General features: G+C 38.3%; 1 protein-coding gene across 2 annotated transcripts in view; it reads left to right on the forward strand.

The window, feature by feature from the left end:
* The window catches only part of CLSTN2 (calsyntenin 2), a 319,496-nt gene that overhangs the window by 236,480 nt on the left and 58,990 nt on the right, over positions 1-24,026 (forward strand). For both annotated transcript variants that reach the window (XM_061465454.1, XM_061465453.1), the window contains exons 3-6: positions 6,457-6,652; positions 8,584-8,792; positions 13,117-13,266; positions 22,046-22,231. In XM_061465454.1, the coding sequence (XP_061321438.1) occupies positions 6,492-6,652; positions 8,584-8,792; positions 13,117-13,266; positions 22,046-22,231 (706 nt within the window). In that variant the 5' untranslated portion in view covers positions 6,457-6,491. The remainder of the gene's footprint in view (positions 1-6,456; positions 6,653-8,583; positions 8,793-13,116; positions 13,267-22,045; positions 22,232-24,026) is intronic.

The following is a 24,026-nucleotide window of genomic DNA, read 5'->3' on the forward strand; positions in this document are numbered from 1 at the left end:
ATCATGTAATTGTTAAAGACACTGTGCTGTGCGTTACAGCATTTTAACAAATGCAGACACCTGTTTCTGTGTGTTGAATCTGTGTTTATGTGATACTCAGATGCACTGCTAAATCCACAGGATATTTGCTAACATGAAACATGATGTTAGCAAAAGCCTTCCGTTGTTGCAGGTGGGCATGGAGCTCCATATATTGATTGTGACAGTATAGTCTTTCGGCACTGTTCTTAAAATTGTACCTTCTTGATTGCTTTCTCTCTTGAATCTTGCAGATTTCAGAAAGAAAAAGAAATTGAGAAATATGTGAGGTTATTCACAATAGAAAATACGATCTGAGTTTGATTGATGGGAGTAACTAAGGCCAGTATTTAATATTTCTCTTCTCTTAGAATAGAGGCTGCTCAAGAACTGTATAATCATTACTTAACCACATCTTTCTATACACAAACCTTGTTATATATTTTTCTGATCCACCTCAATGTTTACTGCAGTCTTCAAACAGACATGGATTGATTCGCTGTCATGTAAGCTGGAGTGCAAGGATATCTTGTGCAAGAGCCTTGAGCAACCTGGTATAGTGGGAGGTGTTCCTGCCTGTGGCAGGGGGTTGGAACTAGATGATCCTAGGGTCCTTTCCAACCAAAACCATTCTGTGATTCTAAACCTTAGTGCACTATGTGACATGTTAGGCAGTGGTGATCTAGTTTCCAGCGGAGCAGCGTGGTTATGTATCACACTACAATCAGAGCATGTCCATAAAACTGATACTTTTTAAGCAAGCTTATTCAAATAAAATTGCAGAGTAGGTTTTTCACATGCTTTGTTGCTGACCACCTTCACAACCCAAGTCATTTCCCTTGGGGAAACTTACTGTGGCGCCAGGAAGAAACCTGCATGTGACTGCTGCTTATACACTACACACAGAACTCTCCATCCTGAGCAACTGAAGAATGAAGTGTGGTTCATTTGGTGCGAGCTTATGTCAACAGTGAATCACTTGAAGTGCAGTTGAAGTTTCCTCCACTCTGCCGTTTCAAATCCATAGAAAAGGAAGGGTAGTAGTTGATTTATGCTCTTGCTTTGCAGAACTTGTTGCCCATAAAATTAGATATGAGGAAATAATAATTTTTGTATTTTATTAAGATATGAATACCCCCTCTGTTTATGATTGCAGTATTGCTTCCTGGATTTTAGTATTTCGGTATGAGTTTAATAGCACTGACTTCAGTGAGCTGGAAAAGCACATACAGAAGTTACTGCCTTATTGAATTTTTTTTCTATCTTTAAGGATATTTTACATTCCTAATTCTTGCTTTACCTTCTTTTCTCAAAGAACTGCCCTTTCCTCCCTCGAAACTTAACCTTCTATGTTCTGTAATTATGTGAACAGTAGCTAGACTTGATGGTAGAAAAAACTTGTCAAAGCAGCAGACCTTCCCAGTGGCATGGAGACACTCTAAAGGCCAGCAGCTCCGCACTGCAGGAGCTTATTTGTAGGATTCCAGCAGAGAAACTTGAATATGATTCTGTGATTCTGTAATACAGTTGTTGTCCTGGAAGGCTGGATTTTAAAACAAACAAACAAACAAGCTAAAACAGACACAAAAAATCTAAAGACAAACATCAACCCCTAAACAAACTTACTGAGAAAAACAACACCGACTGCACTGCCAACAGGGATTTTTGATGATGCATGCTCTAAGAACAACGTGCTTGTGTTTGGAGGTCCATCTGTATGTCGAGAGAGCACATTTAAATGATTAAAGATTCAAATTTGATTCAGACTAAGAGTACTTCGATTTTGTTGACAAGATTGGTTTAAAACCTTTAGTTCTAGCAAGAGGAAGGTCATATCCACAAGCATATCCACAAATCGTATCCACTGTAAAACTGTATGTTTAACAAAATTCTTGGAAGCCTAGGTGTGCCATGTAGTATACGAAGATTAATTCTAATGGTTGTCAAATACCTTTTACTTAACAACACAATGGATCCATGTAGCTGAATCAGGTTCTTGAAGGACACACATAAGGAAAAAACAGTGTTACAGTCATTCATTCATATGCAAGTCTCCAGAGGTCATAGTGACAGCTTGGTTATGGCATTCCTGTCTCTGTTCTTCAAATACAAATTCAATATGCATCTCACCCGAACAGAGCATGTGTCTCTTACAAGGTGTGAGTGGGTTTATGTGTGATCATGCAGCTTTGACTCTTAGGCACTTTAGGATCTTTCAGGGACACTGTGCTTACCTCAGGAAGTATAGAACTGCAACCTTTGTTCTAAATAAATGATCAACTATCTTGATTTGCACATACGAGAAGAACACACATAGAAATGTAGTAAAAGGCTAGAGAGTAATAAAATCAGGACAGGCTATGAATATAAATGAGTATATTAGAAGTGAACTAATGAAGCCTGGTTTCCTTCAGGTTTGAGCTTCATGTTTGATTAAAAAGGTGCAAGAGAGAATCGAAGCTTTTGGTTTTGAGCTTTTACAAGGTCTTTGTGTGGACTGTTTGCTATCCAGTGAAATGGGTTTCTGTAGCATCTCTGTGTTGCACAGCTGCATGATTTCATAGCACTTGTGGGAACAATTCGTCCTTATAAAATGTAATTGAAATTAGCAAACGGTTTGGAAGGGAATGGCAGGAACAAATATATGTGTGTACACTCACACACATAGCCATGTTCTGAACACAGCTGGATAAACTCTATACTCCATATGGAATCATAAGGCCAATGAAAAGAATAGACCATGCAGGGAAATAGGGTTTGAGTTAATCGTAGAATCATTTAGGTTGGGAAAGACTTCTGTGAACATTGAGTCCAAATGTAAACCCAGCACGGCCAAGGCCACCACTAAACTGTGTCACTAAACAGTGGAAAGATTTGTTGGTTGTATTTCAGAAATTATAAACTGTCAATATTTTTTCTGGGCTATTACAGTTTTTACAGAGAAAATTATATTATTATTATCCCAGTAGTAACATACGGATCTCTAGCAGAGCTCTTAAAATAATGTAGGCTTCAAAATTACTAGGTGCTCATGACTATTGGTAGTCTGAATGATTTGAAGAGAAAACATAATGCCCAGAATTTAAGACATATTAAAATGAAGCAGCTCTTAGTAAAGTTCAGCCCTGTAACTGGAAGATTTTATAGGAAGCAGATTGAAACCTGCAGGATGTATGACTTTGGAGAAGAGGTATTTTCCCCTCTAGTCTGGGTGCGGCAGCTACAGGGTTTCATGGATGTGCTTCCACCTTTATGTGGTATCACCAATTTATCAGCTCGCTGCCACCACCATTTTTATGATCTCTAAATCCAGTATGTGCCTGTTCCCAAACCCATTGCAATGAAGAACAAAGCACATTATTCTGCTGTGTTGTCTGTTGTGAGGAAAACAATGTCCCAGTTTGCACTCTAATTAAATAATTAGAGTCAATCTTACAAGGCAGAAGGAAAGTAGGTTGTGCAGGCCTGAAAGTGTTGGTTCTGCAATTTAAATGGTGAGCCTGAGTAAGAGAAACGCCCTGTCTCCTTTTCCTCCAGTGAGTTACTGAGTTCTTATACTTTGAAATAGTATAAACTCAGCACAGTTTCTGTTGGCATCTTGTAGGTCAGGGTTTAAATAAAGACCTATAACTCAATTTAATAATGAAAAATACTATGTTACTTATTAATGTGTTACAGTTTAAAGACACTATTTGTAATGCCTAGTAGTAGTAGTTTTATATATCTGTAAATGTGTGTCTTGCAATGTAAAGGTGGACCTTGTTTAATTTTCTGCTATGTTACAACTGCTACAACTCTCTTATAATTTCCATTTCTAATATAGTCATTAAGGTGCTTTTTTGGAATCATTATGATCACCCTACATTTTAATTTTCAATAGTGTTAAATCATGTCTTTGGAAACAGTAGTAGAAACCTTCTGAAAAACAAAAATCATACTTAACTTTTTAAAAATATATGAAGTTGCTTTCATAGAATTAGTTTGCTATCACCAGAATCTCGAAGTGTATGTAGGGTTTTTGCAGTGTGCTTAAAAATATCTCCTCATATCCATGCAGCTGTCATTATTTTATGTTTGGCAATTGGGGATATAAAAGTCAAAATTAGAGTAATATGAACTATATAGAGTTATAGAGAGTCTGCCATAGGAGCAGGATACAGAGACTTCTAAAATACTTGCTGAGAACTAATTAGAACATGTGCTGCTTGTATGATTGCTTTGCATCAGTCCTCTGCGTTTGGAGAGGGAAAGGTAGTACATGTTTAGATTAAGGCTGAGAGAAATTCCTTTCTGCCCTGAGCTGTTTCTGTTTAAGAACAGTAGGCGTGGATATCTGCAAATGCTGTATTGTTTACAACCAAACAGTAGATCAGTATAATTATAAACACAAAACACTGAAGTTGTGTTTTCTGCTGGTGGATTGTGCAGCTGAGGAAAAGTATAAGCATAGGAAGCTATGAAGTCCATTATTCCAGAAGGCAGCAAATAGTATTTTTTCATTAGACTTGCCACATTTACATTCTTATTGTCATAGTCAGTTAAAATAAAACTGAAATCCCCAATACCATTTTAGATGAATGTTTCATTTTGAAGTTGCATGGAAATTAGGATGATGCTTTTTTTCATAAGTATGGGTGACAACATTGAGATACAAGTTCAGTGATCAGTGCCCATGATCAAAGCTGAACAAACTGCTTCACTTCAGCCTTCTCTTAATCTTTTGTTTCCTATACAGCGATTAATAAACATTGTGGAGCCTGCTTTTATGGCTATGCAAAGTATTAGTCTTTTTCTGATTCTCAGGATAAAATCCATTCTTTCTTCTATGGCCCACGTATTTGGTATTATAGACGGAGGAAAAGAGCACATCTTTTGTCTGTTTGGGAAACCACACCTGAGTGAGGGGCTGGAGCAAGCAAATGTCCAAGCAAATAGTCGATGTGTTTTCATAATTACTAAAACAACTCTTTGCTGATCTTGCAAAGACATCCATAGGATTGATCATTATTGTTAAGTGTGGGATTTATCTATGTAAATGTCACTGTATATAGCTGAGATCAGGTTCAGCTGGCATTAAGCTAAAGGGAAACCTAGGTGGTGGTAGTTGAGGGAATATCCTAAAAAGCCTGTATTCAATACTTCAACTGCACCGAATCCTCACTTGCCCCACACAGACCCCCTCCCATTTTTTTTTTCTCACACATAATTGGAATTACAGACTCTAGCACTTTTATGAAGTCACTGTCCAGTCTCTTCTCTAAAAATAGACAATATATTCTATTAGAAAAAGAGAGAGAGGAGCTAGGCTTGAATTAGAGGTCACAGATGTAGGGTTCATTTGATATTTGGCAGTTAACTTCGATATGATTGGCAAGGAGATTTCCAAAAGGCTGCAACTCTGCACTGGAAATAAATGCAAAAGACTTGTCAGTGGGAAACAGCATTGAATCTATAATACATGTCCTGAGACAGATTTACTCATAAAAGAGCATGTGTTTAATGTGTCATAAAAATATTTAAGCCCCATTGGTCTTTGTATAAATATTTCATTTTTAAACTTGGATTCTGGAGTGGCCTAAAGTGAATTCAGCATGTATATCGTTGCCATCGCTATGAAGGATTAAAAAGAAAGGATCACCAGAAATTGGGGGATTTTTGCCCCTTCCACACAAATATTCTTGCAAGGCTATGTTGCTTTTGTGTCCAAATCAATTGTTTTTAGTCCTTGCTATATCATCTGTTTTGTTATATAGTATTCCTCTGAGGGAAGCCTCGGAGGGAGGCAGTTTGGAGGCAGAGTGACTTGCTGCCAAGAAGGCATTCATGTATGAGTGTGTGAATGTGGGTGGGTGACTGAGATGTCCAAAAAAGATACTTGTCTGTGTTCCTCCAACTGCTTCTGTTCCAAAGATGATGTATGTCTGTAAATGAAGCAGGATATATTTTGAATGTGCCCATGTTTTGCATCATTATTTGTATCACTGTTGGGAAACTAAACTGCAAGAATCTGAACATTTGCTACCACCTGGCAGCTCAAGTGGTTCGAGGAAGGAGGGACAACAGTTAGAAAAGACTACCTGTATTTTCTTGAACTAAATAAGATCTTCTTAATTTAGCTCAAAACTAATTTAGCTCAACATTGGTGTTAGTACCAAATCTAGGGAATAGTCTCTGGGTCTTTAAAAGAGCATTTAGTAATGACAGAGGGAGAGGGAAGTACGTGACCAGAACTGCGCTTGCTGTATCACACTGTAAAGGTCATGCCTATTGGCCCTCTTGGATGTATGGTAACTGTGTATGTAACTGATGGCCGAGTCTGTATTTCCCCCATCTATAACAGCATGTGAAATTCAACTTTACTGCTAACTTCTCCAGTGTGGCACCAGTGTATAAGACTTAGATCTCCTTGGTTATGATGTTTTGTACTGTTCCTCACAGGTGAAATCTGTGCTTTTAAAATCCATGGACAAGAAATGCCCTTCGAAGCTGTTGTACTAAACAAGACATCTGGAGAAGGTCGTCTTCGAGCAAAAAGTCCTGTTGACTGTGAACTACAGAAGGAATACACATTCATCATCCAGGCCTATGATTGTGGATCAGGACCAGGTGGAAGAAACTGGAAGAAATCTCACAAGTGGGTGAAAATTAGAAGGAATATTTTTTTGCCTTGGCATACATTTGCTGTCCAGTACAGATCATACTGAAGGGCTCCTTTTTACACTGTAGCCAGGTAGAAAGCAATTAAAACCAAATCACTGTTGTTGCAATAGTCAATCCACTTTTTATTTCTTTTTCCTTTTAGAAGATACTTTTTCTTTTTGCCTCCTGCAGTTTGACCCATTCTGCAGTGGTTCCAGTTGAAGCTCTTAATGGTTCCAGTTGAAGCTCTTAATAGGATTCCTGTTCAAGTAAAGAAATGGATCTCAGTTTTAGTTTAGCTTTCTATTCTTGCTTTCATGTTAAATACATTGACTTAACAGATCATCCAAGGCATGGAAGCTAGCTTTTATTGATACTTTACAAATTCTAAATAGGTTTTCTCTCTCTTCGTTCCATTTCGAATGGTAAGAGAAGAGAAATGACCTTTCTTACTTTCTTATCTTGTGTGTGTATATACACTGCAGCAGCGTTGTCTTTGCACAGTGTGTTTCTGATCTCGGCTTTTGAACAGCAAGTCTCAGAGGAATTAAAATCCTCTTGAAGAAACAGGTATTGAAGGTTAGTAGATGGTACTTTTTGCCGTGGAGAAGATTCCCTGAATAAGCTTAAATGGCACAGTCCCTTTTTTCCCCTTAAATTAATGAAACTAACTCCAGACCATATGTCATTAAAGATAAATGTAACTCACATGTAGATGTGTAATTGCTGTACAAATGTTCGTTTTGCTGAGAGCCATTTAAATCAATGATTAATAGTAATCATTCTTCCTTTTGCTCATCCAGGACACAACACAATTAAAAATTTAATTAGCTCTCTAATGCATGCTGAACTTTTCCAGGATATTTAAAAAGAATGAGTATTTAGAAGGAAGCCTGCAAGATCAAATAACCATCAAGTCACAGAAGCACGTTTTGCACCATGTTACTAAATTTTGTGATGGTTTTCTCTCCCATATCCGTAACAAGCTTGCATGTTCCACTTCTGGAAAAATTTGGTCTAATCATGAGAAAATGAAATCTGGCCTGTCAGGACCACACTTTGTTATGCTTTTGATAGTGGTTTCTGTGGCAAACCATATGCTAAACCAGGCAGCCTGGGGTCCCAACCTTTAGTACTGGCTCTGCCATTGATCTAGAAAGTCCCTCCACTTCTCTGTCCCTCTGTTACCTTGTCTGTCAAATCTTACAGCAAATTCTTTCAAATCAAGGCTTTTAGACTTTGCTTATTAAACACTCAAGGCCTCTTATTTTTGACCTTGCAGGTTTACATGTACAGTGTTTTAACTAAAGGATTATATAATTGTAATCAGCAGGTGGAAGCCTTACTTAATGTGGAAGAATCATAGAATCATAGAATAGTTAGGGTTGGAAGGGACCTTAAGATCATCTAGTTCCAACCCCCCTGCCATGGGCAGGGACACCTCACGCTAAATCATATCACCCAAGCCCTCGTCCAACCTGGTCTTGAACACTGCCAGGGATGGAGCATTCACAACCTCCCTGGACAACCTATTCCAGTGCCCCAGTTCATAAACTGACAATTTTTAGGTAGTGAATATGTAAGACTGCTGAAATTCTCTTCCTCTTTTTTTGCTTATTAACCCATTTTACACTGGAATTATATTATTGAATTTCTGCTGGTGTCCATTTTAAGAGACAGACAGATTTTAATGAAGAGCAACCTGAATCCCTCTCCTGTGGCAATAGGTTTCTACCTATTGCCCCGTTAAGATATTAGATTGGTCAAATTAAACATGGAAATTCAATGATAGCTCATTTTAGCAGATGTTTACATAGTTTTCTAGATATGTTCCGTTAGTCTTTTCAAGTATTTTGAAAACAAACTCTCAGTGATGTGTCATGATAAATTAATTTATCTTTGATGTCTTTATTTACCTGTTTTTAGGGCAGTGGTCCATATCCAGGTAAAGGATGTCAATGAGTTTTCACCAGCTTTCAAGGAGAGTGTGTATAAGGCCACTGTGACAGAGGGGAAGATCTATGACAGCATACTGCAGGTAGAAGCCATAGATGAGGACTGTTCTCCACAATATAGCCAGATCTGCAATTATGAAATTGTCACAACTGATGTACCTTTTGCCATTGACAGAAATGGTGAGTATGGAGAAGGAGCAATTGTAAGTGTGGGACGGATAGCAGTCATTTCTGCAGTTAGTGTGATTACCTGTTGTTACTACCTGATAACCTGCCTTGAGTTTTAACTCAAGAGAGTAATCCTGTTTTCAGCTCTGAGCATGAAGGAACCTTTACATGGGGAAATCCCATCCCTTTCATACAAGATTTGGTCAGAAAATGCCACAGTAATTTACTGTGGAAATTAAACCCCCAGTTTTAGATGAGTAATATGTTTCTCTGTCACTCAGTCCTTCCTCTTAATTGTCTCAGATCCACTTTTCCATCCAAGTGATGGCATTTCCTAATGGCACCACATGGCCCTACCTCACAGGGGTTGTTCACTGGTTTAGAACTAGTCCCTTTCTTCTGAGCTTTGTGGAGCAGAGTCTAAATGTAGAATTAACAATATTCTGGATGTGTTTATTGATTGTTGAAACTTTCGGGATGTGGGTCCACCGATCTACCCATTCATGGTGCTTCTTGAAGCAGATCCATTATTCTGCAGTATGGGAGAAAATATGCTTTGGAGAAGTAGTATAATTTTTAATGGTTATTGATTTTAGTTGGTTTTCTACTGTATATAATATTAAAGGAAAAATAATAAACCATAATAAGTTTTCCACATGCAGCAGTTTTTGACCTTGGTCGCCCTGTCTGTCAGCTTCCTGCTTTTCCCAGTCAAGTTTTCACCAGAGAAAAGCACAGAACTTGACGCTGTGTTTGGGAGAAGTGGCTGGGCTGCATTAAAAATGTGTTGAAGATCCTCCCTCGCATTCTCTGCTTGCTTCAGATAATACAAAATAGGAGCTCTGGCTTTCAGGTTCTTCGGCAGTCCCATATTGGCATCACTTTGTAGATGAGAGTCCTCATTCTTAATATTCACATGTGCCCAATTGTGCAAGAGTTCGGAATGGAAATTGCTGTGCTCACAGAACTTGTTTCCCCAGAAAAAGCACCCTGTGTGCATGCCCAGCAATGATCTGATTTATCTTTCCTAGCAAAAGCATTTAATCCATGTTGAAGGAGAATACTCTTTTGCAGTTAAATCTGAATTTTGGCCGAATTAGAAATTGAGAGTGTGCATGGAGCTAATGTTTTCTCTTAAGCAATCATTTTTGTGTTGGGATGTGTTAGAAAAACCCTTTCCCTGTTCAAAAGTTATTCATCTTTATTTCTGCACCTCTTGCACAATGCACAGCTGAGCATCAAAAGATAACCTGTTATCATCAGTAAATTGTAAATCACTTTGGGGGAAAAAAAGCCTCCTTGTTTAGCATACACTGGGAGGAAAGTACACTATATACAAGGTATAAGATTCCCTGTGTTGTCATAATAAGAAGCTCTCGCGTTTCTGTTTGAAACCACTGTTTTTCCAGAGCTCCACGTGACTTGCTCATATGGGGCTGGTTACTTACACAAGTTGCAGATTGCTTCATAATTTCATACCAAATTTGTGACAGATACAATGGATAGATAATACACTGAAATTAGCACAATACATAGTAGGCATTTCTATCGCTCATGCCTTTTCAGCTCCTCCACAAAGAGACACTGGCTTGTGAGTGACCATGGGTTTTCTACAGTCAGAGACATGATCAAAAGCATGGGAAATGTCAGGAATCCTTGGTTATATCTTTGTTCTCCTGTGCCTGGGAGCTGCTTTTGAGCAAAAGCAACGAGAAAATCATTGATTTAAACATGGCTTTAAAACCCGCAGTGAATAATTGGTATACGGTTGTAATACTTGCAAGGTCTTGGTCATGAATTCAATTAATATTTTCTGATCTATTTATTCCCTAAAAGGCCAGTGCTGCCGCAATCAACAGTAATTGCAGTCTAATTTGCAATTTTTTTAGATGATGGTAATTGCTTAAACCCAGTGGGATTAGAGACAGAGGTAGAATAGGTGGTTGCACTTTCATTCCGTGACAGAAATATGTCGCTTAGACATTCTCAGCTGTGAAAAGTGTTGGACCACTCTGACATAAACTTTCTTCAGTGCAAATCCTTTGGCATTGTGCCCATTTTTGTCACTTGTAAGATGATTAAAGTAGATGTGTGAGATGCCTGGAACTGTCTGTTAATACTGTGCTAATTAGGATTTTGTTGACAGGATTTTTTTTACCCATTGTGAGAGAAAAACAAACACCATGCTATGTTCCTGTGTTTTCTGCAAGTTACGATTTTTTTCTGCTTTTCAGTAAGCTAAGTGTGAAATTTCATTGCCCAGAAAAAGCATTTACCCAGATGCTTAGAATCAAATCTATATATTGCAAAGAGCCCAAAAGTAAGGTGGGTGTGAGGAAAACATGCAATTACCACTCTCAGATGCTGGATTTTTTTCACCATCAACTTGTGAAACTAACCACAAACACAGTTTTTTAGAAAGATGAGTATGGTGTTCCATCAGCTGAATTTCTTTTGGCACATCTTTGTCTTTTCAGAAAAAAAAAAACAACCCAACTTCCTTATTGTATGTAAATCAATCCAGGGAGCATGTTTTTATGTCTTGAAATATCATATTACACATTGGGAACTCTTCAGACTAGCAGTCCATAGTCTACATCAGCCAATTGTGTAAGGCATAAGAGAAGAGGCACCCAGCACTGGTGCAGGAAGCAGCATTCAATTCTGGTGGATTTCTTGTAGATCTTAAGGCCAGGTTGGATGAGGCTTTAATCAACCTGGTCTTAGTGCAAGGTGTCCCTTCACGCTCTCAATTTCTAATTTGGTCATAAAATACAATCATGTAAATGCAAAGAATTGGGACTACAGGTAGAAGATAGAATGTGTTATAAGAGACTATTGCATGCAGTTTAATCTAGTTATCTTCATAGCAGAGAATCCCAACCATCAAGTCACTTACTGCATCAGTACTGTGTAGGCTTTTCCATTCAGGTAACGGAAAAAATTAAGCCAGAATGCATGATTCTGCTGTAAGAACAGCAAAACAACATTTTTATGCATTTGTTGTGGGTCATGGTCATTACGATCAGAGAATTCAGATACAGATACAAAATCTGTCATGGCTCTAACCCCCTCTTATCTCTAAAATGGGGGTAACTATGTCTGTAACGCACCACTGGGAAGCACTTCACAAATACATCTTCAGATTGTTCATTATGAAGATGAGTTACTGACTTTGCTGTCCAGTCAGTACAGTTTATATGAAGTTACATCTTAGAAAATAGCCGTGGACAGGATCTCACAAGGTCATCCTTTACAGCACTGAGATCTGTGTTAGGACCTATGCAAACTTCATATTCTCAGAAGAGTAATAAAACGTTGTAGTTCAGTATTTGCATGTGATTGATATTTATTTACTAAACCACCATTTCTTTCCATTGTGATTTAAAAGTGCAGCTTTTTGACAAGAAGCAATTCAGATCTTTCAATTGACTTTTGGTCAGATACAGCTTCTGGTCATTCTTGGCAGCTGAGAATGTTGACCTCCTATGAGCGGACTGAAGTCAAAGACCTCATCTCTTGTAAGGGTTAGGAGGTTCTGTTTTATACTCCTCATACACACAGGAAGTATGGAATTTAAGAGGGAATTGCCATAGTAAATTAGTCAAATCTTTCCCCATTCTTGTGATTGGTCCAAAATTAGATGAAAGGCATCCATAAAAGAGGGAATTCTGTATCAAACTATCCCCACAACGGACTCTGAAGAAACAGAGGTGTAAACGTGTGTGTTTTCAGACAAGAATTTTTATATTCCTGTTGATATTTATCTGTTTGTGTAGTTTTCTGTAGGCTTTGCTGGCTTGTTGTGGTTTTTAATCTGTTATAGCTCTAGTTATTTCCAGGAAATTAAATGGAATTAGTAATTTTTGCCAATTACTAACTCAAAAATAATGTAGTTGATACCATCATTACGTTGCTTTTGTGATGGGAAGAGCTATTTACATGACAGACCTGAACATGCTTGGCAAGGTGAGGTGCTTGAGAGAGAACCAAAGAAACCAGTTTATTCTGGGAAAATGTGGAAAATGAAGTTGTCGCTACCTTTCAAGATGTAGCTGAATAGTTTTACTTCAGAATAAGTTGAGCAGATGATTTCTAATATAGATGTTCCCATATTATATCCATAGCATCTTGTATTTGCCTAAGAACTTCTTTATTTCTGTGCTGGATTGAAAGAAAGTATTTCCCATTCCCCATAACTGTCCCACTGGCAGATGTCCCATGTGCTTCAAAGAGCTTTCTGGTCACGAAGGACTTGATTAACCAGGACACCGGTGTTCTAGTCTGCATATGCTTTGCCAAAAATGAATTTTTTAACGTTATATTAAATCTGCAGGTAACATCAGAAACACTGAGAAACTGAACTATGACAACCAGCATCAGTATGAGATAAAGGTAACAGCTTCTGATTGTGGGCAAAAACATGCAACGGAAGATGTCTTAGTGCGAGTTGACGTCAAACCAGTGTGCAAACCTGGCTGGCAAGGTAAGGTGTAAGAGTTTATATGTTTTGAATTTTTTTTTTTTTTTTTTTCCCAAGTCTCTTCTTTGGTGTTTTCCCTCTGCCTCACAGTAAAGAAACAAGGGAATTTATTGAAGTGGTATCTAAAACTGCTGCTGTTTCTTACTTATTCCAAGCATGTTAAAAAAAAAGTGGGTAGCAGTCCCATACTTTACATTTGCCGTGTTTCTTCTCTAGTCAGAACAAAGAGCAGATTAGAAAAAAAGAGAGGAAAAAAATTTCTAATAAGCTATCTTACACTTCAGTCTGGGTATACTAAAAGGTTAAAAAAATGCTTCTGGTTTGCCTTTCTCCTACTACTCCTTTGAATAAAACTTTTGAAGCCACCATGGCAAGGTACATTTCCCATGTGTGCCAGAGTTGTTCAGATTATCTCGTTCCAGGTACACGACTGGCATTCATGTGTATGCATGCATGAGTCAAAGCATGCTCCACTGGCAGTGGAGTGAAAGGCATTTTTTATCCTGATTACTGTCTTCATACTGAGGCGTGTCAGTGGGAATTGATTTTCTAAAAAGTTTGCAAGGATCTACAGTTTACTCTGTCTAAACTTGAGAAAAATGCAGCTGGCAGTGTACTAGGAAGTTAGATATAACTCAAATTATAAGGAATTAAGATGAAAATGAGGGCTGGATTAGTGTCAAACCAACTGGATGTAAGCCACATTATGTGGATGTCATACAGGACTAACCTGACGTTCATAATTGTAAGTTTTAAAGAGAATGAGACAGAAAAAAATAGTTTGGCTGTTGTAATTGAAATCAAATTTGCAGACTGACGTTCAGAAGGAAAAAAAATTTTTCTTTGTAAAATGAGAAGCCCTGGTTTAGCAGATCTTGTAGTGAAATGTGTGCAATATCATGATTCTATTTTCGCAGTCTTCACGTAGAGCAGAACCATGTTTTAAATGTTTAGGGATGTACAGTTTCCCCACCGACCCACATAGAATAGAACGCATAGAATAGTTAGGGTTAGAGAGGACCTTTAGATCATCAAATTCCAATCCCCTGCCATGGGCAGGAACACCTCACACTAAATGATGTCACCCAAGGCTTTGTCCAGCCTGGCCTTGAACACCACCAGGATGGGCAACCCATTCCAGTGCCTCACCACCCTAACAGGAAAGAATTTCCTCCTTATATCCAGTCTAAACTTCCCCTGTTTAAGTTTTAACCCGTTACCCCTTGTGCTGTCACTACAGTCCCTAATGAAGCATCCCTCCCCAGCATCCTTGTAGGCCCCTTTCAGATACTGGAAGGCTGCTATGAGGTCTCCACGCAGCCTTCTCTTGTCTGGGCTGAACAGCCCAAACTTTCTCAGCCTGTCTTCATATATATAAAAAAAAAAACAGTAGAACACCTATGAACCATTTTCAGATTTTCTAATTGGTCTTACTGTTCAGAACCCCATGATTTATTTTATAAAACAAGTATGATCTCTTTACACATTGTCAAAATGTTCTGTTTCAATACTGTGGCATAATTTCAAATAAATACTCCTGAATTAGCTTGGAATTCTTATAAAAATGGGCACAGTTGTTGATTTTTTTAAATCCCCATATAATTTCCATTTTGTATTTCATTTATTATTTTTTGCAAAGAGACCTTACTAATGAAGTCTTTATATTGCCCAGTATTATCATACTAATTTTATAGTTCAAACATCAGTTATAGAACAGATAATCATTGCTGGTCCCATCAGGCAGCAGGTACAGACACCAGGTAGCCAACAGAATAGATACAACCTCAAATAAGGTTTGTTTTAATCTTTTGATGCTTTGTTCATCTTAGGTATTGTGAAGTGTTTATAAGGTATTTAAGTTTTTAATGAAAAGCTGGAATTCAGCTATTGTTATTTGATGCATGCAAAATTTATTCTCTTCTAGAAGTCAGAGCTGTATGTGGCTGATGGTTTGGTTAACAGTAGGTGTTTAACATGGGAGGCTGCCAGCTTATTTTTGAGTGATGGTAAGAAAATAGGGAAAACAGCACACGTATAAAGCAGTGACTTTAAAAAATCCACAGTGCATAAGAAAGTTTAAAGCAGCTTATCTAAAGCATCTCAGATAAGGAAGGATACACTTTGGTAGCTTTCATTATGCTTGAATTTGGCTATAGGGGTATTCCTGTACCATGATCTCTAGAGAATTATTTACTAATTGGGGATAAAAAGAGAAGTGTCATTTTGAGCCTTCAAAGACTTAAAATGTGTTTGAGAGTACTAGAGGTCTGATCAGCTATTGACAGTTAAAGGAGAAGTCAAGTTGTTCTCTAAAAGGCAACTGATTTCAGACAGGAGGGAGATATTAAGACATAAACCAAAAAAACCAAAAAGCTCTTCAAAACCAGTTCAGCAGAGTATCCCAATAAAGTACCAGAGGACTTGACCTTTTCTGAAACAAACAGGCAAACTGAATGTGTTTCTTGGGGAGATACATATGTAGAAAAGACAGCAGTCCAAAAATTAAAACTTAAATTGTCTTCTATGGCCAAAAAGGACTGCCAAATTTCATATGGCCCTTACATAAGCAGCGCTTACTAACCTCCAGTTTAAGAGAAAATTAGGACTCTCATTAGAAAACAGCATCCAGCTTGAAGTGGTTTACCAACCTGAAAAGATTTCCTACAGTCCTATAAGCCCATATGCATACTTTGCCCAATTACCCGAGTTAACAAAATAGAAGTTACTTAAGAATTAATCTATAAAAAAATGTTCCTTAAAACTTCAGTTACCTTCCACTTAGTGTTTGCTTGGAAATGGTTTTGAAATAAATGTCTGTTATTTACCTAATAGATTATAAAAATATTTAATAGGATTAGTTAATGTATCAAAGATACTGCATGTTATTTATATTTCAAGGCATGTAGTGCTCACTAACATGACCTAGGGCTTTGCTACCACCAAAAGGCAGATTCTTACCACCTCTTTAATGTTGTCATTCAGAGGCCACATACAGGTCAGATCAGCTTGCTTTTCCTTCTGAAATTCAATCTTCCTTTTGTTCAGAGAAGGGCAGAACCTTCTCTTTTTAGAAGCCGAGTGTTCTTAGATCACTTCTGAGTCAACACACTTTATAGATACTATTTGCAGTAGATACTGAGTAATTTTAGAATTGCATTCATGTGGTTTTCTAGTAAAATCCAATTACAGAGGAAAACCATACCTATTGGGTTTTGAGCTGTCAGTGCTTTTATCAAGGAGCAATGTGATTACTAAAGCAATTGGTTATTTAGAGGAAGGTGGTCAAGTGCAGAATTCCTAGTCTTCAGGAACCATTTTAAAGGCACAGGTATCTCCTGCAATAAACAAAAATCAATTTCTATTCATACCTAACAGTTTAAAATGCAGTGCTTGTCTGAGCTATAAGATATTTACCCATATTTTTTAAAATTAAATATACTGCAAAGCAGGGAGCCCTTACACCAGTTTAGTCTTGGAGCTGCTGTGTGTGCATTAGCCATACATCCTTAAAACAAGGTAACCATAACGAAATGCTTACATTCAGCTAGTAACTTGAATGAGACTGTTTTAGTAGAATACTCTTTAAATACCCATTTCAGACATTTGAAAGTGAGTTGAGCTTCTGAGTACTTGTGATTTTTTGAGTTTAAAGTTAACCTAAGTTTGTACTTGTTTCTGTGCTTGTTTCAGCAGTATTTTAAATTTTGACTACCAGACATACTTAGAGAAAACAGTCGTAGCTGTTTCAGTCTGATTTGTAAGATATGCTCTCCTTTCCTCAGCAAACCCTGAGTATGCATTAGAGCTATATACATCTTTCCAGAATACTTCGGGTGTTTCCACATGTTACTTTTACCATAGCCTCTTACTGGAAACACAGTGCTTTATATATTCCAAGTCTGCTTTTCTTTTGCCTGGCTATATCAGTCTGGTGGCTCATGGACATGCTGTTACTGGTCTTACTGGAATCAGCTATTTTTCCATATGTCATTTTCCAGTGATGACTCAGCAGTTTGCCAAAGTTCCTGACCATGAACTGGCACTTTTTGTCATTACTGGGAAGGAGTATTTCTGTAACACCCATTCTCAAGGCCATCTTATTATGTGCTTGGGGTACTCTCACCCTCTTTCTATATTGACTTCCAGTGTAGAATCGCCTTCCAATTTTGTCACCAGCAGAAGTAATTAACACAGTCCTGGTTTTGTGGCAAGACCATTAATGGAACTGTCAAGTAATAATCCCAAGGCAGATTTGCAGGGATCTTTACTAGTTATTTCCCCATGTACCATGAACTTTCCAGAGTAACCCACTATCGCCCTTTGTTTAGGCAGATCTGTATATATGTTATAATTTAAATACTACATGAATTTTAGACCTATTTAACTGGATTCTTATTTCCGTATACCTCTGTAGCTATTCAGTCCTTTGTTCACCTTTCTGCATTTACAACTATGAAAAGGTCTTTCCATTTTTCAGTTTTCAGTGCAAGATCTTCATGAGCTTCACTGGGCAATTATAATTTCCTTGAGGTACTTATCTCTGAGTTGTAGCTGTTAGCTGGTGTTTCCAGTCATATTTCTTCTGTTCAAAAGTTAAAGCACCGTGGTATATGCAGTTAGGTTTGAAGTTTTCCATATGATTTTTTTGTTGTTTTCTGCATGTAAAAACTTCTGCATATTCTCACACGATGTGCTTAAAAGTTGCAGACTTTCCACACAAGATTTTATATCCTCAGTCCAGTTGATTTCAGGAACTAGTCCATGCAGCGTTTCACAACCTCTCTTTTGGAATTTGGGAAGCTCTTTGCATATTCCTCGGTAGAGAAATCCCTTGGAGTACCAGGATCCAAATGCTAGTCACAGTCCTTGTTCTTCAGGATAACTAAGCAGCTGCTTCTTCCCATAACGTCTTTCTGTGGTAGCTTGTCCTTCTGAAGGCATTAGAAGTCTCTAACCACATCTAAACCTGGTGTCAGGGAGCAGCAAGAGCAGGACTACTCTGTAAAGGAAGGGAAGCCAGCAGTCAGTTGTAGTAACAGAGCTGACAGAACCTTCATCAGCAAGGTTAAACCCCTCACTCAACTGAGGTCAGCAGGGCAGACCCAGAGATGGGGGCCAGGTTAAACCAAGAGCCCAGTTCCTCAGGCATGTTCCTGGGGAGGAGGCAGGTCTCTGGAAGTCAGTCAGGGATAAGAGTTAGGATCAAATCACTGAGCAGGTCCATAGTGATGAGGCTGGGCTGTCAAGCCAGAGAGCTTCTCCATGGGTTCACTTTTTGATAAAAGGACCCTATGGCTAGTGCTGTGACTGAGCAAGACTAGCACCCCTACAGTGTTATAGGTCAGGCCATGACTGAAGTCCTGGGCCTGAGCTTGAAGAGAGCTCCAGGATGCCCCAGATGAAGCTTATGGAGGCTCACTAGGACTTCTGCTGGTCCACTTGGGGCTCTGACACCCAGTTTGCTGCAGGAAATACCTATTATTCTTCAGAACTATTAGTAAAATACCTGTTATTATTCAAATGCAGTCTCATAACAAATAATAGCTTAACCGATGCTGCTGTTGCCTATTTTTTAGATCCTCATATGTTTATCTTGCATAATTCAGCACCATTAGGCCTTGGGGTTTTGTCATTTGATGGAATATTCATTGTCACCAATTCATGCACAACTCCTCTTACATTCTGGTTCACTTAACTCCTGCAGCAGCAGACTTTACCATTACTATCATGCAGTAGCCCAAATTTCTGTCCCTTTTTGTTGTTTATTAAACTCAGCATGTTGCAGAAAGGAATGGTGTTTATGGATGTTTCCTTATGCTTGTGAGATCTGCATTCAAATCTCTCCACAAACCATGGTGCCTTATCAGGGCTTGGGAAGTTTGAGTCTTGTCTTTGCTATGTAGAAGCCTTAAATGGGTTGCACTTCCTGATTATCATTTGCTTAACGAAACATCATGTTTAACATGCCTAAATATATTTGTGGCATCAGATTTAGGAGTCCTGTAATTTGTATGTTACACACTTGTAGATTAGCTGTCAAACCTAGAAATGTTTGTGGTTTGATTTTTTAATGTTGCTATGGGACTATTGGTGCTGATGCAAAACTGTCTTTTCTCCCTTAAAAAGAACTGAACTTGAAGGATAATTTTAAAGATTATTTTTCAGTGTTGGTTAAGAACATTCATATTTAATGTGTACATATATATGTGCACATATATATGTGTGTGTGCATATGTATATTATATGCTTGCATATGTTGATTTAAAAATAGGAGGAAATAGAATTCAATAAAAGATGTCCTAAATCATATTTATGCATGTTATTTCTGGCATTTTTGTCTGTTACTAAACACACACAAGAAGCATGATACTAGCTGCTACTTAAATCTTTGCTTAATTTCCTCCCTAGCACAGTACGTGTTGGCTGGCACTGGTAGGAGCTGTGGCAACCATTGCAAAGCTGCATACCTGGCTCCCAAGGGAAAAAAACATTTTCTTTCTGTCAGTGGTGACCGCTTGACCCTTCAAAAGTTAGCAAATTGTTTATAGAAAATAATATTCTGGGCAGCACACAGTGACATTGATGGATTCTGGAAGTAGCATTCTGCTGATGCTTGCTAGCTCATTTGTGGAGTTAACTAGGGGACATCCTACCAAACACACTGCTTTGTAAAATGGCCAATTTCACGAATGGAAAACTGCCTAGATAACCTGAACAGACCTGCTTGTTCTAAGTAGTTCAGGATCTTCACAGAACCACAGGTGTTTAAGAAAGGGCCAGGCATATGTGCAATACTAGTCTGTCTTCTAACTTTCCTTTTCAAGGCATAGCAGATGATCCATTTTAACATTAACAATATAATTTAATAATGTTAACTCAGTTTTGTTTAGCCACAATCTCCCTCAAGAAGGAGTATTCAGAATTCTTTGCAAGGTCTGTGGCAAGGCTGAGATTTCCTTTCTTACAAGTGAAAAATGGCCCTTTTCAGAAGTTTTGACGAGGGTTAACCAGGAACCGGGGAAGCAGAGCACATGAGGTGATTGTATTGTGTGCCTTGGGGATTTGGGTTTTTTCCCAAATGGAAACGGAAATATTTTAAGTGGGTTTGGGTTGGTTTGGGTTTTACATCAGCACAATTTGAGTCCAGAAATAGAGAGAGAATGCTGCCCAAGAAAAAATGTTACAGAGCTGTTACCCTGTGCCTGTTTCACTAAGAAGTCCTTAATCTTTTGTTCAAAGTAGAAATTCAAACAGCAAAGAACCAAAGCGTGTACTTTTTGGAAATGTCTTATGGCCATTGATGTTTCACATGTGGAGAATGCCTTTTGTACAGCAGGTATTTATTGAGGTAGCTGCAGCATCTGATAGTCAGGCAATGTGTGCACTTTTCAGTAGATTCATGGTGTTGAAAGAAAACTAGTTTTGTGAAGACAGTGCACTGCTCTCCCAAATATCAGTGTACAGCATCTAGAACTGTGAGGCTGCTGTTTTGAAGATATAGGGAGTTTTAGAAATCATGATAAGAAGTGTCTCTTTTGGCAGAACTACAGAGACATTTATGATCTTGTTTGAAATGCCTTGTGTATAGTGGTATTTTTATTCTAGATTGTTTCAATTTTCAAAGTCGTAGAAAAGTGTTCAATGAAAAAATACTTCAGCAAAGCTGTCAAGTGTGTAAAGTAAAAAAAAAAAGGGGGCAGAATAACCTTTAGCCAAGTGTCCAGCTGGCGCAGATAGGACAATGGGAAATGACTTTAAATTGACAGATGGGAGGTTTAGATTAGACATTAGGAAGAAGTTCTTCCCTGTGAGGGTGGTGAGGCACTGACAAAGCTTGCCCAGAGAAGTGGTAAATGCCCCATTCCTGGCAGTGTTCAAGGCCAGGTTGGACAGGGCTTGGAGCAACCTGCTCTAGTGGAAGGTGTCCCTGCCCATGGCAGGGGTTGGAACTGGATGAGCTTTAAGGTCCCTTCCGAACCAATTCTATAATTTATGAATCTTAATATATTGATTCTTTGAAAATATGAACTGTAAAGATAGCTGAAATGCATGGTTTTAAGTAATGCTGCTTGTTTTGCTTTTTTCTGAAGCAGGTTTCAAACACCATAATTAATTGGATTTAAAATTGAAATGCTTCAGTTGAGAAGCATAGTGGTATATATGGCTTGTCCAGGTGGCTGCCTGAGGCAGGTGATTATTGAAGTGTTGTGGGCTGTGAGACATCTGCATAAGCAAAACCACAGAAGAGTCAGTTCTGGCTGAAAGTGTGAGTAGTGCTTTCAGCTGTAACTTTCTGTCATTAATACTTCACAATGGTAGTAAGACATTTGAGGACAAATGGCACTGCAGATGTGTTTTGGTCATGGTCCAGTGAGACTGATGTATATAGCCTGGTCTTTGGAGATATTCATTCTGTGTCACAAAACTATGAAATCTGACCAAATTCAGTGCAGCACCGAGCCTCCTCCCTTGTAGTCTGTCACAGGACGTGGACACTGGAGATCCAGACTATTGCCAATTAGCACTTCTTGTCAGGATATGCATGTACTCCATGCCTGTGTGACCGTAGCAGCAGTACTATTACTTTTAATTGAGCCCGACACCCTTTTACAAAGAATGGCAAAATCCAGGTTTTTTAGGACAGTAATTTACTGATGCCAGGTTCAAAACTTTTGACTTAGACAGTGACCTTTGAGAACAATCTGTCATTTAAAGCTGTGTAACTCCCTTCCCTTTTTTAATCACTCTTGGATCTTTTTGTTTGTTTTTTTTTTTTTTCCAGACTGGAACAAACGGATTGAATACAAGCCAGGTTCTGGCAGCAAACCTTTGTTTCCCAGCATTCATCTAGAAACCTGTGATGGACCAGTGTCCTCAATACACACCACCATTGAATTACACACTAACTACATTGGAAAGGGCTGTGATCGTGAAACATACTCAGAAAAATCTCTGCAGAAACTGTGTGGTATGGACATGGCTTTCAGTTGATATAATAATAATGTTGTATCAGATACATAGATATGTCATAAATAAACTGCTTCCTTGTGACCAGTAAGCATGCAATATGTGGATATAGCGCAGCTGCTCATTTTGGATTGTGGCAATGAAAATGAAGGGAGGAGTGAAATTACAACTGGTGCTCCATTTTTTTTCCATTTTTTCACTGTTTTTCATGCCTTTTCCATCTTTGCTTCAGTTTTTTTCCTCTCCTGTTCATCTTCCCTTCTCTTCCCCCATTTTTCTCTTTCCTCATTTCACCTTTTTGTTACCTTTTTTCCCCTTTGCCTATAATAGTGATGCGATGTGTAGAGAGATTTTAGGTATAGATTTGCCATCATAGAAAGACCATAGGATTTAATGAGAATTTAATCTCATGTTTCAGTCTTCCTGACTCAGCTTTCTCTTCTGCTGCTGAGTACTTTGCCAGAGTCAAGGCAAACAGGTAAACATCTGGGGCTATCATTTAGGCAAAAAAACTTAAGAAATGTGAATCTGAGAAAAGAGAGATCCCAGTGGAGAAAGGTTTCCTTATTATTTTCTACCCTTTCCCTGCTTTTTGATAATTTAGTCTAAAAGATACAGATAGTTTTTGAAAGGTAGATGAAATACTTGAGGATGCTGATATGATCTTGTGACTTTAAGATCATATATACAGCAGAGCAGTGGCCACATGTTAAGCCATTCATCTTGTGCCTTTTGAGATATGCTGTCTCTCCTCTTGTAAAATCTTGTCATCTTAAAGTCCACATCTGAAGCCCTGATGGCTTGGAACATTGATTTTCATCTCCTCCAAAATGTCTCTTTGCCTTGATCCTGTCTGAGCTACAGTAGCAAATGTTCAATTCTTCTTTTCTCTTTAAATGCATGGATTTTTGTTTGGGGTACTTAGGTGTATGGCTCGCATTTGCTTTGATAACCACACAACCATGTTGTAGATTTGTTAGGATCAAAGCACCAATCTCTAAGCGAGTATTTTGTAAATTAACATTTCTAGCCAGTGTTACTAAATAGATAAAAATGGAGAGCCAATTCCCAGGGAAAAATACTGTGCAGTTGTTATTGCCAATTACCTGTGGAGATTGGGAAAGTGAGGTAATGGTGAGTGACAGGAGTAGCCGCCTAATAGAATTGGAATATTTTCAACTTCAAAATTGTTTAGTTAAGATTACAGAGACAAGTGTCATTTTAATCCTTGTATCTTTAGCCAGCTGACTGAGATCCTAGAGGAGGAGGAGAATGCCCATCTGCCAACAGTATTCATCTTTATCATGTCAAAGCTGGGGCTTGATTTCATAAAATACTAGCATTTTAATAAAAATAAGTATGTTACAGCTGAAGTCAAGTATTTCGCCTCCTGTAAGAACCTGTATTGGCAGCAAAAAGAATGTTGCTTTGTGCCTGATACAGACTTGAACTGCAAATGGCACAATCATTTAGAGCAGATCACTATGTACAAGATCAAAACCACCAAACGATTACATTGACATAAAACTCTAATAACTATATCTGACGATATTATCATTTGAAGTGTAGGGATGAAAGTAGGTACCTTCTACTGGTATAAAATTCCATCGTTGAGGAAGACTGTGCAAAGTCTGAAGGGTTCACTTTGTAGAGTGTGGCTTGATTACTTTACCTGCTGACACTTGAGCAATAAAAGAGGCTATTTCAAGTCTTTCTCTTTTTCTCCTGAATAAACTAGATTTTTCCCAATACTAGCCCAGTCTTAATTCATTGTCTGCACTTTGTTTAGGCCTAAG

This window comes from Pezoporus flaviventris, unplaced genomic scaffold, assembly GCF_033815535.1.
Source record: "Pezoporus flaviventris isolate CSIRO_AGI_PZ_B2104156 unplaced genomic scaffold, CSIRO_AGI_Pfla_v1 ptg000040l, whole genome shotgun sequence".
Taxonomy (NCBI): domain Eukaryota; kingdom Metazoa; phylum Chordata; class Aves; order Psittaciformes; family Psittacidae; genus Pezoporus; species Pezoporus flaviventris.